At 46.2% G+C, this 19,722-nt stretch overlaps 1 protein-coding gene across 4 annotated transcripts in view; it reads right to left on the reverse strand.

The window, feature by feature from the left end:
• Window positions 1-8,778: 8,778 nt before the first annotated feature.
• The window catches only part of LOC142585015 (uncharacterized), a 59,050-nt gene continuing 48,106 nt past the window's right edge, over window positions 8,779-19,722 (reverse strand). For all 4 annotated transcript variants that reach the window (XM_075695443.1, XM_075695441.1, XM_075695444.1 and 1 more), the window contains exons 5-6: window positions 18,488-18,782; window positions 8,779-14,608 (exon numbers count right to left, since the gene is read on the reverse strand). In XM_075695443.1, the coding sequence (XP_075551558.1) occupies window positions 14,292-14,608; window positions 18,488-18,782 (612 nt within the window). In that variant the 3' untranslated portion in view covers window positions 8,779-14,291. The remainder of the gene's footprint in view (window positions 14,609-18,487; window positions 18,783-19,722) is intronic.

Here is a 19,722-nt window from a genome sequence, read left to right on the forward strand (position 1 = left end):
ACCATGCTGTTCAACTTTTGGAGCGTCGATTATGTCACGCAACCATGTTCAACCCATTGTATGAGAGCATTAAAGAACATTTATCCTGACACCTGAGTGTCACTTTTGTAATTGAAAGGTGGCTGTGTGCTACGTGCATGCCTCTGAGATAATAAGAACCGAACCAATATTGCGCGGGGTGGGTTGTCTCACTTTCATTTGACTCACCCTCGCGGATTAGAAATGCGAAGATACAATGTAATATACAAATGCGAAGATACAGTTTAATAAAGTGCAGAAAAGTGTCAATGGAAACAAAGTTCCCTGCACGTATACACAAAACCACGCAACAAGATATTTAAATATACGTATAAGTCTCCAATAAATTTACGCATCTAAGAAAACGTCACTGTATTTAATGCGTCAAACAAGGCAAATGAACATGTCGCGCAAACACAAATTCACAGATCACAGAATCCTAGCCTCCCCTCCCTCCCTCCCTCCGCTCTGCATCGCGCGCGACGGAAGGTGGCGCGCTTCCTCCCCGCTTTTCTCACTTGCGCACACAAGACTGAGCCACCATCGTCGGCTAACACCCCCCCCCCTGCGCTTTCACCCGCACATACAGCATGCGGCGCGCGGTGACGTTGTTATCGCCCTTGAACTTTATACGGAACATGACGGCGACGGCAGAATTGCGCCTGGAGTGTCCCTACACTTGCTATCGCAATAACATAATTAAAGTATCCGGCAATTGAAATGTCCCGTAGCCCATTGCTTTCCACAAAAGAAGAAGTAACAAAATCGAACTTTCTCCATGCGACAATTCGCTGCGCCGCAACGATCTCTTTTTCTTTTGTGGGTCGGGGCACTGAAATGAAAAATAAAGCAGAAAGGAAAGCATGTTGCCTACAATCGAATGCCTACTCTGGGCACCTAATGTGGCTACGAATCGAAGAAAACGTGGAACGCTTGGCCCACAGCGAACCATACGCATACTGCTCGGTATCCTACGCCGGAGAGACAAGACTTTCCGGACACCTTGAGCTCAAGTGAACGCGTTGCAATCCGTCGAGTCCACACACTGACGGCGGCAAGCAACCATTGTTTCTGTTTCTCGTCTGCTAACTAGAAAGCGCCCAAACTCTGCCGGGCAAAAATCCACTCGGCCAGAGAAAAACGAACGCTCACCGATGTGCGCCGTGCGGTGGTCGAGGCCACACGAGAAAAACGCATGCGCTCTGGCAGCCTGCGGGTAGCGAGAACAAGAAAATTCAAGAGGCTTAATGTGTTCTCGCGAATAAAAGTCAAAGTAGAAAAATAAGAACGTAGTTACCTTTGCTGGCTTTAGTACCGTGACATGGATGATTTAAATTGGCCTGGGTGAAAAAAAAATGTTGCTCTTTTCTGCGACACGACGGCACTAAGCAGCCACCAAAATGCTTCTTCTCGTCGGACCTCGCTGCATGCTTTGTCAACTTGTCCGATAGTACGTTGATTTGGCTTGTCTCGTTGTATGGTTCAACGCACGACTTTTGAAAAGTCAATGCACCTTTGTGGTCAAATGTTTATAACAACATTAAACCTACAAAATTCCGGAATTTAAAATCGAAAGCACAATTTTGTACATGTCAATGCACCTTTCGCATCAAAAGTTTATCACAACTTTATACCCATAAAGTTTCGAAATCGAAATCAATGCGCTCCGTACATTCCACGGCCTCCGCGAGATGCCGCGATGAGCCCGCTCGCCATCAAAACGCCCTTGAAACCTCGTGCTCGGATGGGGATTCTTGCGTTATGCGACTCCCGGTGCATGGGTGTCGCCGCGAGATCCAGCCCGAGTTCGCTATGTTCGCTATGTTCGCTCTGAAACGTCTTTTCAAGCCTGGAAGAGGCATTCTAGACAAAAGCCAGAATAACTTCCGGCGCCGGGGGTTGTTTTGGTCGGCGGTGCATGACAGAACGAAAAGAATTTTGGGAGGAGGCTGAAACCCCATATAAGACAGCTCTCTCTCCCTCTACCCCCCCCCCCCCTTGGCTACGCCACTGACTAGTAACTGAAAACTTGTTTCAGAAATTGCAAGTGCCGGGATGTCCAATTTTAAAGGATTCCAGTTATGCCTACCTACATCGCAGTGGTAATCCCAGGCTCCCCACAGCATTGTACATACATCAACAGCCTAAAAGGCCACCGCGGGCTGTGTAAAATTATCCCGTATGTGAAGGTGAGTATTCAGGCTTTTGCCATATATAGTCTGTACATCATAATCAGGGAGACTGGAAGCCTACAGCACTCAGTGAGCTAATCTTGCACGTATTCATGCCTAAACATCCCTAAAGAGGTGCCACTGCAGGATTTAAAAATAATAAAGTATGGTGTTTTTACGTGCCAAAACCACTTTCTGATATGAGGCACGCTGTAGCGGAAGAATTTCGACCACCTGGGGTTCTTAAACATGCACCTAAGCTAAGTACACGGGTGTTTTCGCATTTAGCCCCCATCGCAACGCGGCCGCCGTGGCAGGAATTTGATCCCGCGACCTCGTTCTCAGCAGCCCAACACCATAGCCACTGAGCAACCACGGCGGGTTGCATTGCAGGATGGCCGCCGTGATATCTGAATTCAAGAAACGCGCACGTAATGCGCATAAAAAGGGTTCGGCTTGCACATGCGACAACTTGTCGTTTCGTCCACCTCCCTTTAACTTATTATTTTTACGAATCAGTTAAGCGTAATTAACTGCTCCTGAGCTTTCTCTATAGCTTCTTGCCTGTTTTCTTGATATGGTCGTAAGAAATGAGAACTCGAGCACCTCGGATCCTCTATCCAGCTTGCCTTACCTAATTTCTGTTCACGCTCGTGTCACGGCCAGTTCGCTGAGCTCGAAATTTCCGTCACATGGTTTCATACAGTGAAATAGCCACCTGATAAAACGTAGGTTGAACGATATTTTTCGATTAACGAACATCTTCTATATTCCCCAGCGAAGCGACGTGACCACTAATTGAAATAAAGTTTAATTCAGCGAGGAACTAAAGCTATTTCTAGAAATTTCACTCAGCCGCAATATTGAGCTGTAAGATCTTCTGTTTTCCGCGACGCTAGCAGGCATTTTTTCGGTCATTTCAGGTTTCTAAACCACTTTTACGAGAAATTTGACGGCCGTCCCATTTACGTAATGTACAAATAAAGCCCTGGCGCTGTATTTTCCGTCGATCAGGTAAGCAGACACCAATATCAGTGTGGTGACCTATTGCGGATGTACGTGACGAAACTGTTGGCACATATCCCATCAGCGTTGTCTTTACATCGCGTAGTCCTCAATGCACCTATTAGAATCGTCTGTCGCTCCGATGAGACGTGGTGCTGAGCGTTAGGGGATGTAGCGGCGATACTCGCTACTTCAGTGCCTCTGGAGAACGAAGAGGACACGAGCAGAAAAACGCGATCTCGATCTGGACCTGGCTTGTCACCGCAGGGGCCGCTCCGCTTTCCGCCTTCCCAAATAAATGTAGGGACGACAGACGCTTCGTCTACCGTCGTTGCGTCGTCTTCCCACATGTGACACTAAACTCGCAGTGTACCAAAGATGGGTAAAAGATATGGCTCCAAAAGATAGCAGAATTCCTCAACGATTTGAGAGCCACTGAGAGTAGGCGTGACTCAGGGCCATAACCACTTTCAATTCGGTTCTGATAGGTCTGATGCGCTGCCTAGACAGCGCTGCGGTGACGCCGATCAACAGCGCCATACATGCTGAGTTTATCGGTTTCATGTAGTACAAAACGCGAGGTTCTGGAATTTTGTCATGCTGTGACAATAGAAGGGGCTGCGAAGTCGGGAGTCCAAGTGGCCACGACGGTTCCAAGGCTGGTGCCATGCCAGGTGCCGGAAGAAAGAGAGGTCCAGAGTGGCGTCTGAGCCATGAGAAACACAAGCTTTATATATAAATTTACATGATGATGGCTCACAAGAAGGGCTCCATGATTGTTGGAACTCACTACATGCCAAAGCATTTACATATCCGAGCACACCTCACAACAGTCAAGCTCCACTTTTTTGAACAGTTCCTTTCCCTTTCCCGATGAATGGAACAATGAATGGAGCGATGAATGGAACGAATGTCAAGCGCCCGAGAAACGACCTGCCTAATCGTCACGCTCGTCAACATGAAAACACTTGTCCGTCGGGTATGTGCGACGGGATCATCATCATCATCAGCAGCAGCAGCAGCAGCAGCAGCAGCAGCCTGTTTACGCCCTCTGCAGGGAAAAGGCCTCTCCCATACTTCTCCAACTACCCCGGTTATGTCTAATTGTGACCATGTCGTCCCTGCAAACTTCTTAATCTCATCCGCCCACCTGACATTCTGCCTCCCCCTGCTACGCTTCCCGTCCCTTGGAATCCAGTCCGTAACCCTTAATGACCATCGGTTATCTTCCCTCCTCATTACATGTCCTGCCCATGCCCACTTCATTTTCTTGATTTGACGGGATTATTAACGGACTTGACGGGATTATGCCCCAGTGCAAATCCTATTCTGCTTCACCCTACGCTCACCCCCCTCTACGCCAGGGAGTAGTTTCTCTCCGAATTGCTGTGTGTGGGTTGACCAGTGTGTTGACGCGACGTGACACGTTCACCACCTCGACGCTGCAGCGAGTGGTTTCTCTCCGAATTTCTCTGTGTGAGCGGACCAGTGTGCTGACAAGGCCGTCTACCAGGGAGTAAGAGAGAATGAGGCTGCCTGGATGGTGTAGGGTATAAGACGGCCAGCGAGACGCCACGTGGAGATTTTCTCTGCCCTTGCGTACAGCAGCACACATGCCGAACGTTTCAGTACTTTCTTGTGTTAGGGCGCACCGCTCACCCGTAACGATGTATTAAACTTCTGTTATTTGTTTTTACATCATCTCGTCTTCTCTGCCAGACCACCTCGAATGGTCAGTCTGGTTAATTCGAGCTCCAAGCAGATGCTGTTCAAGGTCGCTGAAACCCCGTATCAACAGCTACCAGACTGTAACGCCCTCTTTCCCTCGATGAGGGAATTCAATGTCCTTCTCTCCGCCAGTTCGAATTGCAGCACAGTCCACGAAATCCTACCTGTGGTGTCGCGCCAACTTGCGGGACTACACCTCTGATGTGCAACCGTGAACGCGCCTTTAGTGCAGTTAACAGGCAATGGCATGTGAAACATGGATCGATGCTGTTCCCACGGAAGTCGTCGGCGTTGGCTTTTCGCCGCAATTAGCGGGCTCGCCGTAACGGCCAGCTTGTAGTGAACTTCGGGAATCTCGTCTCGACAGTTGCTACCGCTCCCAAAGAATGCAGCGGTTGCGGTCACCTTGAAGGGAAGTGTTTCTTTCTTTTTCTGCTTTTTTTTCTCTTTTTTTTCTGCGCGTCAATAGTCGGCGCCGGGCCACATCACTGTTGCCGCTGGCGCTGGCGCTTGGCCTGAAGCACACAAATAATGACATTGCCGTTCAGAGACGCACGCGGTCGATGACCCATCGCAATTTGGGGTCCCAGAACTCATCCCGTTTGTCGACTCCGGGTGGTCGAACGGAAGAAGACGCGACAAATAGTTGTTGCCAATTATCTTGAGGTGACGCCGGTTTCGTCGCCAGCTCTTTGACTTCCAAATGACGATGAAACGAGGACGGCATTCCATAGCTGCACGCTCACCGGTAAAGCACCCTTTGTCTAGAAGGATCGTTATGCACAACAAAGCTGAGGAAGTCTAAAAGATACCTTGTGGTAGTATTGGTTTGACCACTGTATTGCTTACAAGTTATTGAGCAGCGGAGGGCATGCCGGAGAATTTGGTGCATGCGAGGCTTCGTAGCATGCCTTTCGTCGCGAAGAAAGCAAGGTTATGTGCCGAACTCACTGCGTATATTGCGCACAGGAAGTCGTGGAGGCAGTGTAGCCTGTCCTGTCGATTTTCGCCATGTTGTTTCGCAATGCTGTCGAGTACCGCTCAAATAATTAAGTCACACGATGTCAAGTTGCAAGGGCAGAAGATTGTCTCGATGTGTGTCCGTTCTCTTAACGCGCATTCGTTCGCAACGGCGACCTCTGAGCAATAATATGTAGTCAGATAAACAAAGTAATAAAAGAATAAGCTGCTAGCATTAGCACCGGGACCAAGTATCACCGTTTCTGCTAGCATGTGTTGACGCTGGCTGCCATTAGACCGCCGGCCGCAGAAATCCTAATGTGGCAAATACACATCTACCGACAGTGACCATCGGCAAATCGCGCGATTGATTCTCTGCAGCCTTTGCCCTCATATGCTGGAATACTAGTTATTCCTGCACGTGAGCTGTCTGGCTTTCTCTGCCACGTCAGTCGAATTTGTTTCGCTTGTCCTCTCGGAAACGTGTACTGCAACAGTCTCTACCCCTTTGCGATCTCTCACCCGCGACTATTGGCAGCCGATAATGATGTCGATGATGATAACGATGGTGCTTTTTTGGCATCCTCTTTAAAATGGGGCGACGACAGTCACCTAACCTGCTTGATTTTTCAGGTTTGATATACATGCCTTTCATTCTAGCTTGTTTTGTATACATGTCCTTAATGTTTCTTTTTTTTTTCTCTCTCTTCCTCAACACTTCTCTATCTACTACATTGTTCCGCTACGTATGCGTGTAACGGATACAGTCGTATTTCGTGCCTTTTTTTTCCCCAAATGCACTAAACGTCCCTTGCTTAGCTCGGCTGCCGACTGGTTGATGCTCCCGCCCACCTTAAATCCTGGTGACTCCGTTATATCGAGTGGAGTCGCCGCCTGGCGGACACTGGTTGGACCACGATTGAAAAAGTAACAGGTTATGTATGCGTATAAGCGGTGGAGTCACAATAACTACGTATCTTAAATATATTGCACAAGAACACAGGCAGTTTTGCAACCACTGCAAGAATGGCAGTAAGCTAAGTTGCACAACAAGCAGAACCAACCGAGTAGGCTGAACGCAAACCGAACACCAACAAAAACCACCATGGATGCATCGGAACAGAAACTGTGTTTTGTACTGCCTTTCACGTATAGCAGGAATGACCAGAGCGTCTCGCGCAAAAATGTGGCATAGGAGGGCAGTATATCAACAGTTCACATTAGTCAGCGCGTTTTGTTATCAAACAATCGGCCCAAACAGCGCACAGCGAGGCGCCGCCGTGTATATTTCAATGCGCGCCGCCGCCCACCCGTCCACATTAACGCGGCGAGAATGCTGCCACCTATAGCCATATCTCGCGGCCAATAGAGATGACTGCATTTTTACGCCAACTTATTTGCGCGAATAGGGCGATACACAGGATACTCTCAGCGAAAGCAGGCGCCTTTTTCTACCATATATATCTGGACACCTAAATAAACTAAGAAACGAAGTCTGAATACTTAAAGCAATCAAGACCAGTTGTACAGCCCGTTGACAGCGAGCCAAGAGAGAGAGAGAAGCATACGGAGAAAGGCAGGGAGGTTAACCAGAGGCAGCTCCGTTTGGCTACCCTGCACGGGGGGAAGGGTTAAGGGGGATAAAAAGAGAAAAAGAGTGGGAGGGGGAGATAGAAAGAGAGACGAGCACGAACAAAGCACGTACACTATAGAGCGGTAGGGGGTGGCATTCTTAAAGTCTATCGTGAAGCCCCGTAGACCGCAGGAACCTTAATCCCCGCCCGCGAGTAAGACCTTCAACACGGATCTTTTTTCAGAGCACTGACCTAAAGCTTTGAATTGTGATAGTGGACGATTGTCCAACAGGCCCAGTACTCTGCACATCACTTGTCTCTGGACACTGTAGCGAGCCGAAATGCGGATACCTGCGACTTGTGCCACAGAACCTATTGCTTGTAGTATGCAGGCAATTTCGTCGCTCGCCACCAGCTCCCAGCACGAGAGCAACAGACCGACAGGTACGTTCCGAAAGCGAAAAACCAATCATTTGTTAAAACACCACAGTTACACGCAGAAGGCAGCAATCTTTGTGTACGTTGATTATGCAGCCATTTCCTCCATGCTGGTTATATTAAAAACCACATTTCTTTTATCCAAGCGGCGAGAAGAAAATGTAACATGGTGGCATGTTGATACAGCATCTGCATATCCAGGCCCATCTCAAGGTATTCAAAACTCAATTCATGGGTATTTTTATGCGTCGCCTGCGAGAAAACGGTGTCGATCGTCAGTGCCAATATGTTCTCCACGGTTCTTGTTGACTAAATATGTGCCTGGTGCGTGCGTCATCGCGCACGTGACGTCGCAGCCATCTGGCTGGCTAAACGTGTGCCCTAGTATCGTTGGGCACGTGTTTGTGCAGCTAATGGGTACGAGGCGGCGCCACGTCAGGAATGGATGAAATGAGTTTATAAAATAAAGAGCATTAATGTACAATCGAATGCTGCTGAGTGGTCCTTCGAGTTGCGAACTCCTCGCGGGCAAGCGAGCGCGTTGAGACGCTTGGCGCGTTGTCATTTGACCTTACCTATCGGCGCAGTTAAAACGCAGACGAGAGCTTGCGCGCAATGGAACCCGCATAAAAAAAAAGAAATCACCAAAGCTACTATAGTGCTTTCGCATTCCCTCACATAAGCAGTCGTAAGCGTCCCTGCCGAATTTTTTTTTTTTTCATAAGAAGCTTCTTCTGAATGTGCGCTTGAATTTACTGAAGTTTCGCTCCAGAAAAAGCCTTCACTGTGTTACGTCAAACCTTGACGCTGACGACGACTCGTCGTGACAATGTAACAGTTCACATTCATTTCACCTTGAGCAGGCAGAAAACACGAGAGCAATCTTCCTGACCAAATTTTAATGAATCCAAACAAAAACAGAAACCACACAGAAAGGGATTAATGAACATGCACACACATAATCTTTAGTATAAACGATGCTGCGAGACCTATTACCCGTTTCTTTTGAGCAACGAAAAAAAGAATGCACCCTCACTAAATCCAAAATTGTTCACTCAATAAACCTGAACGTTAAAAACAAACAGCTCGTACGCAAGAAGAAAGAAATAAAACAGCAATGCGCATCACACCCTTGTTGTTCCTTCATGGGGCACCGAAGGAAACCTTAATCTAAACGACACCGACTACACGATACCAAGACATAGCGAGATCTTTTTTTTAGCACGGGATGGCAAGCTAGCCAAATCACATATAAACGCAATACAAAAGCAGAAAATGTACATAAAATGAGTCCCTCAAATACGACATGAAAAAAGAAATGTAGAAAATCACACACAAGAGTAGAACCAATGGGTCAAAAAATAAACGTAAGTACAGCGATGAAACCAATCTGGCAAAACAAACTATTCCACACTCTCGAGACAGGTACTAGTATTGCAATACGCCCAGGTTCCCCCCTCCGCGTTTTATTTTATTCATTCTGTAACAAGGGAGGATGGGGGGACACTTGCTCTAAAAAACAATTCGTCGCACATGCACAACGCTTGCGCCGTAAGTGGGAGGCCCGTAATTGCGGCAATGCAACGTCGCAGATAAGACTGGCTCCTTGTGAATGCGAAACGAGCGCCCGCGTGCTCTCTCAATAAACTGAGGAAATGGGCCCGTGGAAAGAGCGAGGTTTACAAGTGAAAGCCCAGCGTGAATAGATGCGCGTCGCGGTCTGAAACCATAAAAAAAAGAAAGCCCCGGAGATGCGTGTCCGTGCCGTTAAGATTGCAACTGAGATAAGAGTAAGCACGAATCCCCACGACCAACGGGTCGCAAACTTGCTGTACGTCTTGCCTCCTAGCAACAAGTGCTCAGTGGGTCGAGAAAAAAAAAAACGATATGGAGCGGGCAACGCACGAGCAACTCCTTTATTCGACAAGAGTCGCGTTGTCAAGATTTTTTTTTTTTTTTACGCTGAGCCTGTATTTACAATAAACGGGGAGCTTAACATAGTAATATGCCCTATCGGTGTAGCAGGCAAGCTTTGATCGTTCAGTATTGCGGCTTCTTACATGGCCTAGCAAAGCGTATGTCCTTCTCCCGTTGACCGTAAAGCAACTTGTTCAAACCAACGAACAAATATCATTGACGGGCTCAATACCAGGCTGCAATACGTTCAACAAAGGGGTTCGTCGCTGGTAAACAACACCGTTCATTGTTGACACAAGCATTAATGTTTTCTTATCCGTTTAACACTTTCGAACTGTTCATATCTGGACGGGGAAACGGCGCGTAAGACGAGAACAATGAAAGATCAACAACACATGCGTTGACTAACAACGCTGTCTTTATTGCAACAAGGCAATACATATATATAACTGGGACAACCCCCCTCATGCGCCGATCATATCGTCAAGGATAAAAAAACTGATAAATAGTTCTATGTAAAAAGGTGAATCATCGATTTAAAAAGAAAACTCGTTTTCCCTCAGGAACGGTCTACAGTGCACATTCTGAGAATGAGATTTATTGTGGACCGTCTAAAGTACACTGTAGACCGTTGCTGAGGAAAAACGACTTTTTTTTAATCGACGATTCACGTTTTTTACATAAAACTATTCGTCAACGATTTTTTTTATTCTTGACGATATGCTCGACGCATGCGTGGGAGCTGTCTTGGTTATATATATATATAGCCTAGTTGCAATAAAGACAACGTTGTTAGTCAGCGCATTTGTTGATCTTTCATTGTCGTCGTCTTACGCGCTGTTTCCCCGTCCAGACGTTAACAGTTCGAAAGCGTTCAACCGACAGGAAAACATTAAGGCTTCAAGCATCATTAGGCATCAAGCTTCATTAAAGCATCAAGGCACACTGTTCGCTGTATGTAACATCACAAAATATTACTGCATATGCGTCCCTTTTCACTGGCCAATACCAGCCAAACAGCAGTACCCTCAAAGAGCCTTATGCACTCAGCTTCCTGCATTTTGCGAGCTACAAGGCTTAATCAGCACAGTAAAAGGTCTCGAAATATTGCACAGTACAGGAAAATGCAGTTTTACTTTCAAAGGCAGAAAAACTAAGAGGCTCTTTGTTGTCCTGAAATTATCAGTTTCTTAGTCAACTCATCAGGTAACGAAAAGCAAACTTATCAATGCAAATAAAGTATTACACACCAAACGTCCAGAAACTAGTTCGGACAACACTGATCAACGACTACCGACGTTACCTTACCGCAGCGAACCCTTTGTTGAACGTATTGCAGCCTGTTATGCAACACCAATTAGCCTAACCTCGATCCCTTATGCTGTTCACATTTTCTCGCGCATGCTTCACGACTGTTTTGAGCCGTTAGATCCACAAACTACGGCATGTTTGATTTCGATTGGTCTTGGGAATAGCGCAGCACTACTCTGTTCTGACTCTATTGGTACGTGTACTCCGACACGGGTTCACTTAGTTACCGTAAAATGAAACCACATTGTACTTAGGCCAGTCGCCAACACATGAACAAACAAAACGCAATAATAAAAAAGGGTCACTTCCAACCGCATCACAACATTAATCACAGTGCGGTTTAACAAGAAAGCTAACTTTACGGGAGTTTGTGGCCGAGTTATACTAGTTTTACTTCACCATGGCAACAAGTGCAAGCAACGAGATCAGATAGACAAACTGGAAAGATGCATCTGTCCTGTCTGTGTCTCTCCTGGTTAGTGCTACTCGCTATGCTTGCAACTTCAGCTTGAATGGCGCAGCATTTTGCATATAATAGATATGTCCACTGTACACGTAAATGAACAGCCCGAAAGCTATTAGCAGACCAGGCACAAAGGGGCATCATAAAATGTCCAACCGCATATTTCGGTTCAACGACACCTGAAATGAGCCCTATGTAAATTGAGCAATCTCCATATACACCGTCAGACTATCCACAAAGGTGGTTTTCGAGTATTGCAATTTGATTGCACTGATGACAATGGTGATGCTTCTGGTGTTACTGTCCCAGTCACATACAATTCGGCATGAAATGCTCCTAGCACAAGGCAATAGCATGTATCTCAAAACATGTTTTGCATATTGCTGTGGTACATTACGATGCAACTTCTACTTTACAGAGGCATATGAAATTGGAGCATGTCAATATCTCTCTTCTTGCGTGTGTTAACTATTGCAGAAGCTTCCGAGTGCCTTGCCTGCTCAAGCGCAGTATTTTAAACGTGTCTGCTGCAAGCATTTCTGAAGCAGCTTAAGCAAGAGAAATCTACTTCCAATCTGAATTTCTAAGTTGTTGTAACAATACACAAACGAAACAACTTGAGGCTGTTTTGGCACTGCTTGTTCTTAACTATGTTAATGTAAACAACATTCATATTAACTCTTCAGGAACAAACTCCACGCTAGTTGAGCTTGGTAAGGAACTATGAATTAATATATTCACACTGAAGAGAAGTCAAGGCACACTGTTCGCTGTATGTAACATCACAAAAAATTACTGCATATGCGTCCCTTTTCACTGGCCAATACCAGCCAAACAGCAGTACCCTCAAAGAGCCTTATGCACTCAGCTTCCTGCATTTTGCGAGCTACAAGGCTTAATCAGCACAGTAAAAGGTCTCGAAATATTGCGCAGTACAGGAAAATGCAGTTTTACTTTCAAAGGCAGAAAAACTAAGAGGCTCTTTGTTGTCCTGAAATTATCAGTTTCTTAATCAACTCATCAGGTAACGAAAAGTAAACTTATCAATGCAAATAAAGTATTACACACCAAACGTCCAGAAACTAGTTCGGACAACACTGATGACAGGCTTTCATAGTCAACTGTACAGCAAAGCCTGCATGTAGAGAGAGGGAGCTTATACAAGCACTCCTCGTGGCCATTCTATGACGAATGGTTTTGATTGGCACTTTGAACGAGAGATTAAGGTACTATGTAAGGCACGTGTGAAAACTACTTACAAGGCCATGGCAAGGATATCGAACACAAAAAATGGCAAAAGCAAGCAGCATTGTTGTGATTCGGTGCACTGTTAATGCAGCAGCTCTGTATAACAGAAAAGAACCAACAGCAGCATCAATGCAGCTAAAAGAAAGGCACTAATAGGTAAGTGCCTTGTGTAATACCCTGTGGCCAGGTGAATTCCCTTTGTTGAACCGTTTTTGCCATGACTACAGTGATGAAGGTGTTATTTCATACATAGAATTCATTAAAACCTACTGACCACAAGTGCATATAGAGGGTCAGGCTTTTTGCTGAGCTTGAAATCACTGTACATCCCTCAAGCTAGTCCAAGTAACATAATTCTCATAGCAAGTTTGCTCTTTACAGTATGGTAGCTCATATGTGGAAAGTTTTGCTAAACTATGTAATACAGTGAGGCTTCATAGTTTCCTACAATGGCATTCTCAATATGCTCATAATGTTATGACTACAATTGCAGTTTATGGTCACTTATCATTAGAATGTAGTGTCAAATCCCTATTTATGGCTCAATTCCAGCAACACACAAAACTTGAATTCTCATTGATGAGCCATCGACGAAATTATGGCCCTTTAATGCTGCAAATTGTCCAAACTAAGTTCAATGCACCACATATCAGATAAAGGTGTCTGTAGACAAGGAATTGTTATTAAGTAAATCTATGCAGAAAAGTAAGCACTGCAAGAATGAGCCCAGTGCTTCCTCACTACACACATTCCCAAATAGGAATGGTTCAGCCTTGTGCGGCAACTCCTCTTAATGAGAGAAAAAACGCCGAGAAAACGTTCAGTGATATCTATTGCTTCGGCAGACCCTTGAAGATGAGTCACTGGAACATATCCCTTTCAATGTGAGCAGCTTTCCGGATGCGATGGTCATGATGCCAAAATACAAGCAAGCAGGGACTTTTTTGGCACATCAGATGCAATGCACCACAACGCAAATGCCGTCGTGGTGTCTACGAATGAAATGGATATGATAGGTGACTGGGTGTGAGTAGCAAAGAATCACTGGGCAAAAACTTCACAGCACAAAGTCCTCGGCAACATCGCTGCACAGGCACAGTAAACACATATTGCCTGCCATTGACCATAGCGGGTGCACTGCGCAAGGAAGTTACAGAGCGTCCACTGCTCGATGCACTATGCACATCAAAAGTAAATGAAACACGTTTCTGCAGCGTAAATATAGCAACACTTAGGACAACACCATGCCGCATCGATGGGAACAGGGTGCACTTCGCGATCATGCACAATGGAGGCACTTTTACAGCCGCGCATGCCCACAAAGAGTCCGTCGCATTCCACTAGCTCGTGCCACAAGGCGCTTGCACCGCAGGAACCACATTTCGTTTATGTTTGGTGCGCATGTACCCTAAGCAACTTTCAGCCGAGCAACTTCAGTCAATTCACGTGAGTCCCGCTTCATAACGAAAGGCTCATTAAGTTCGACGCCCTCTGCTCTGCCGACTGGGCTGCGGCAATGGGATCCAGGGCTGGCAGTGACGACGAGACATAGTGGCCGTTGGTCTGTTGCCGCAGAACTCCTCCGGCGGCACTGTAGGCCATCAGTGAGGACAGCGTCATGACTGCGGGCACGCGGCTGACGGAAGCAATGCCAGCGCTACCGGCTTGACTAGTGGGCGCCATAGTCGTCAGCCCAGCTGTGCTGAAGTTGAAGGGTAGGCTGAGGCTGATGTGTGGCAGTGAAGTATTCTTGCTCATCAGACTGTTCATATCAGCTGCAAAGGTAAGAGAGGGACTCAATCGAAGTGGATAGACCAACATTATGCACAAACTTCAGATTTGCATGCAGAGAGTGGCCATACGGGCACAGACTGTCTAGGAAGTTCGGTATACAAATTCAATATGGTACCAATGCTTCACAGAAGACTTGTGTTCTCAGAACAAATCAATCCACACACAAATGATTCTCATCGACTCAAATGCACAATGGGACCAACAGTGTTCGTGCTTCAAAATGTCCTCTGCTGTATCGCTTCGAGGAAAAAACGTGACTGTACAATAGCAGCAACTTGTGCGAACCCAGAATATTGAGAGCCTCCTCAGTTCGCGCTATGAAGTCATGCCTTCGTGAAAAAGGGTAGAGAGCTAAGCATTGCCCACACCACTGCAAATATGTGCCGGTTGTTGTATTCTAAATGACAACGAATGAAAGTGCTTAGACCTGTTATAATGAGCTTCTATATTACCCACAAATCAGCACATAACGAGACTCACAAAATATTCTACACATGATAAACACTGGTTCCCTAACAGGCATGACAAAAACAGTATCTCGGTCAGAAGCCAACCTACACATTTGTCACAAGCAGTAGAGAAAAGTATAAACGAGGCAAGCACTTGGCAAGACTACAAATGCTTGAATACGTTCTATGTGATGAATAATTTATTTTATCAGGCAGTTGTGTGCTAAAGCTCTCCGTTATGGTCACTGAGAAGATAAGTCTGCACAATGTATTTGCGAACTTGGGCCATTTGAGATCCGAATTGAGTACGTTTTTGATATTTAAATGTCAACAGTCCTATTTTAATTCTTTCTTTATAGAGGAAACTTTCCAAAATTTTGCGTGACATGGGGCTATATAAGACTGCATTAACTGGTTCAATCTGATGTGGTTCCAAGGTCCCAAGTAATCAGCGAGACTGCGAGATATATGCCGCTGTGGAGGGCTTCAGAATAATCTTGACCACCAGGGGTTCTTTCACGACGCCGAAAAACTTGGTAAACGAGCTGTTATGCAGACCTCCCGTTTCTAAAGTAACACGCCATGACCAGCAAACTGAACTCGTGATCACGTGTTCAGCAGCAGAACGTCTTAGCCACCAAATAGAAAAATAGACACTAAAGGGAAAAATGATTTTAGCTGCATTAGTAAATGATGCTTCTACAATACTACAAACCCACTCTTTGCGTAAGATGAGGTGGGATAAGCGATAAAAGATGACAAAACAAAACAAAATTTACGCAGAAACTCCTCTGGAAGTTGTCTAAGTATGCGTAAGCATTGTGGTAACTTGCTCATCTCCACGCAGCCCGGTGTCACTATCAATGATATGAAACTTGGTCCGACTAGTACAACCTACAGCACTGCGGCCACATGAACTGCTGCCAACGGCGGCGCAACGTGAACTGATGGCGCAAGCAAACTACTGCAGGTGGCGGCGGCGCCAGGTGCGCTGATGACGTTCCGATCCTTATAAGTCGTTATCGCTCTTTATCGCCTTATCTTTCCCCGTCGAACCATTATGAACCGTAATCAACCGCACTCCGGCGGTGGCTGCATATGGAACCGCGGCCGTATCTTGAAAGCGATCTGCGATGGGGGCTCAGTGGGACAAGTGCTGACAGCTTCGTGTGCTCTGTGTTCTCGCCGCGTAGATCGCGTTGAAGTGAGAGGCCGCACAAAGGTGGACTCGCTCTTTGCTGCGGGCGCTATCTTGAAAGCGATTGTCTTATGGCACGGCCGGCTTTTCTCGTTGGGTTAAGCATGGGTAAGCATGGGTGGCCGACGCCATCTTGAAGTTGCCGCGCCAGCACACCTCGAACATACGATTATGACAGCATCTGCTCGCGCCTATAGTTGACTTTTTCTTTATCGTTAGGTACTGAATACCTCGTATTCCGAAAGGACCAAAGATAATTTGCCAAGTTTCAGGAACTGTCTATTGGGCTACAGATGCCGAAGTATGAAGATATCCTATTGAAGAACATCACGTGGGAGCCCGCTGGTGCTGGGATTTTAAAAAATTTCATCAACTGGAACTTTCACCTCCATTTCCTCTTTTAATTATGAAACTATAACCATCATCCATCAAACATCATCCATCAAACAATCCATCTGCACCAATTTAGTCGTTTGTTTTAGAGTGAGATGACAAAACCAAGGTGCTACCGTTGAAAAGGTTTCTGTAGAGATGGGTGAATATTCGAAGTTTGGAATACGAATCGAATATTCCAACCTAACTGTTTGTATTCGTATTCGAAAATGAACTGCTGGGTATTTGTGACTATCTACTAACAAAATATTTCGCATAAAGGAACTGTTAAGGTCCAGTTACTGGTCTCCGTTTTCTAAACAAAGTATCATAAATTATCGGAAATGAAAACAGACAAAAAATTCCGAAGCAATGCAGAAACAAAATTCAAGCTTTTTTAGCGTGGATGACAACCTGCGCTTTTTTTGTAATCTTCCATTTATTATTTATGAGTGTCTAATCATGTAGCAGTTTTATCTTCTCTACAACCAGAGATGTTTTCTATGCAACGGGCTGTTTTATATATGTGTCTACGGCTCAGATTTTTCGGCAGCATTTTTCTTTCCTTCTCCGCAACTTTCTTCAGTAACCATTTGTTTAGCGTTCTTTTCTTTTTTTGAAATCTAGACATATAGCAGCCATTAATTCAAGGAAACCTTGTTTGCGGCTACGCTTTAAAGTTGTTGAGAGGCTATTCCTGCAGTTTCTTTTTTAATTAGAATTACTAATCTTGTGTTCAAAACTGATACTAACTACTTCTGGTTTTCCAGTCACCTGTCTTTCATTCTCTAGTCAGGACAAGCATGGTACCTAAATATATGGAAATAAACATTCATGTACTAAATATGTGCACCTACATTTAACTCTTCGATCTTCAATTCAATACTGAGTGTTTACTATTTGTATTGAAAAAAATGCAGTGCCCTTCCACTCTGTGAAGAAGGATAACCAGCAAAGCTGCGATTGTGGTCCCTTTACTGGCGCTGCACCTCCGCCGTGGGTCGCCCCGGTATTGCACAGTTTTTGGAATCGACCAACGTATGGGTATTGCTTAATACCTGTTTCACCTTCCCAAGTACGTTCTGGTCTGGCATTGAACTTATCTTCGGGATCGGTCCACGTATGGCGAGTGCTTAACGCATGCTTCACCTCCACTGGGGATCGGCCCGGTATTGCACTATCTTCGGGATCGGCCCACGTATGAAGTATATTTGATATATGCCCACGGAGACTATATATGCGCCAGAACCTAGCCATAAACAGCTTCGCGGTAAAAAAAATGGCTGTGGCTTAGCTAAGGTTAAGCCCAGGATGCGAAGCATACTAGCCTTTATTTTAGTTGTTGAACCACTGTTTAGCCTGGTGAACTGCTGTTGCTTGGCTATATTTGGTTCGGCTAGACGAAGAAACAACTCATGCAGGCGAGCGCACGAGCTGGGACCCGGCTATGTAGCTACGCGGCCGCAAGCGAGCGCACGCGTTGAGCCTCCGCTTTTGCAGCTGTTATGACGTCATATGGTAGCTACGCGGCCGCGCGCGGCGCAGCAAGGAAGAGAGTGGTTGTGCGGCTAGTATGCTTCGCATAAAAAAAAAACTTTGCTATTGGCCCACCTCTAGTAAGTTCACTTTGGTTAAAGCTGCCCAATCAGTTACGCAATGCCCAAAACACGTCGACCATGACGTGTTTCCGACTCCTACAATCGCTTCCGGAGTTTACAATATACAAAGGCATAGCATTCGAGATTTGCGTTCGTTACTTCGCGGGAGCCGTCGCTGGGGGTGCGTCCTGGACAGCACCCCCTATTCTGAGTAAAGTCCTTCGCTGCCGTAGTGGTACTCACCCATGGCAGGTTCGGGTATGCGCGCGGAGCCCAGCAGCTGAGACTGCTGCTGCTGCTGCTGCTGACCGTCCTGGTCCTGGTGCGCTTGCTGTGGCTGCTGCGGTGTCTGGTCGGCCGTGCCCGTCGACAGCAGGACGCTACCGTGCGCGGCAATGGCCGCCGCAGCGGCAGCGGCGGCTGCGGCTGCCTCAACCTTCACGATCGCGCCACCGCTCGCACTGCCAGCCGCTGCGCTCTTGGGCTTGCGTTTCCTGGTCTGTATGCTGTCCTTCTTCATGGCCAGCGGCCGGTTCACCTGTGGACGGGCGACAGGGGCAACGAAAAAAGTTGTTCATCCCGCTAAACCTAAACGCCGTGTCACACCAAAGAGAATTAAAACATTTTTCCATTGTTTTCCGGCCATCACAGGTACGTTCGCACGGAAAATAAAAGTAAGCGCGATAACTGATTAGTTCGTAATTGGTTTTCTGAACCATCTATACAGCTATCTATCTATCTATCTATCTATCTATCTATCTATCTATCTATCTATCTATCTATCTATCTATCTACCTTGTTTGAGTGTTCGCGCATGCAGTCATTGATGCACCGCCCCGTTTACCGCTATAGAAACGATTGCATGAAAGAGGAATCTTATAAACCACGTAGACACAACAGTCAACAACAAACCTCTGCCTGTGCTGCTTTTTACAATTTTTGTTGTTGTTCTCGGTCACCCGATTGACTTGGTGGAACAGGATACCTAACTTATTTCTGGCAGTGAACAATAACCTAACGACCATTCTTGGGATTATGCGCAACCTGGTGCACATATGGTTGTGGTTGGCATATGGTTGGCACAAATGGTTGTGGTTGACAACTACAACCATTTTCTGTGAGTGATTCTCAGATTGAGCAGCTGCCGATTGCTTTATTTTAGGGCTTGTTGCGAGGCTTCCAGCGAAGCTAGTTAAAAGCGCTAACGCGAAACCTGCCAGCTTCAGCCTGGCTACTTGCAATTCGAAGCTTGCCTCTACTTGGTGGTCACAAGACCTGATGAGGGCCATCTTCATGCAAGATCTTGCGACACCGCGCTTAAGTATCTTTGAGTGGGCGGAGGAAAAAGGAAGAAGGCTCTTATTATACCAGGGAGCATAACCCCAACATACATGGATGCTTGAGAACGAGAGCTCCAAGTCTGTTGTGACTGTGTTGTTTATAAGATTCCTCTTTCATGCAAGCGTTTCTATATCGGT

This window comes from Dermacentor variabilis, chromosome 6, assembly GCF_050947875.1.
Source record: "Dermacentor variabilis isolate Ectoservices chromosome 6, ASM5094787v1, whole genome shotgun sequence".
Taxonomy (NCBI): Eukaryota; Metazoa; Arthropoda; class Arachnida; order Ixodida; family Ixodidae; genus Dermacentor; species Dermacentor variabilis.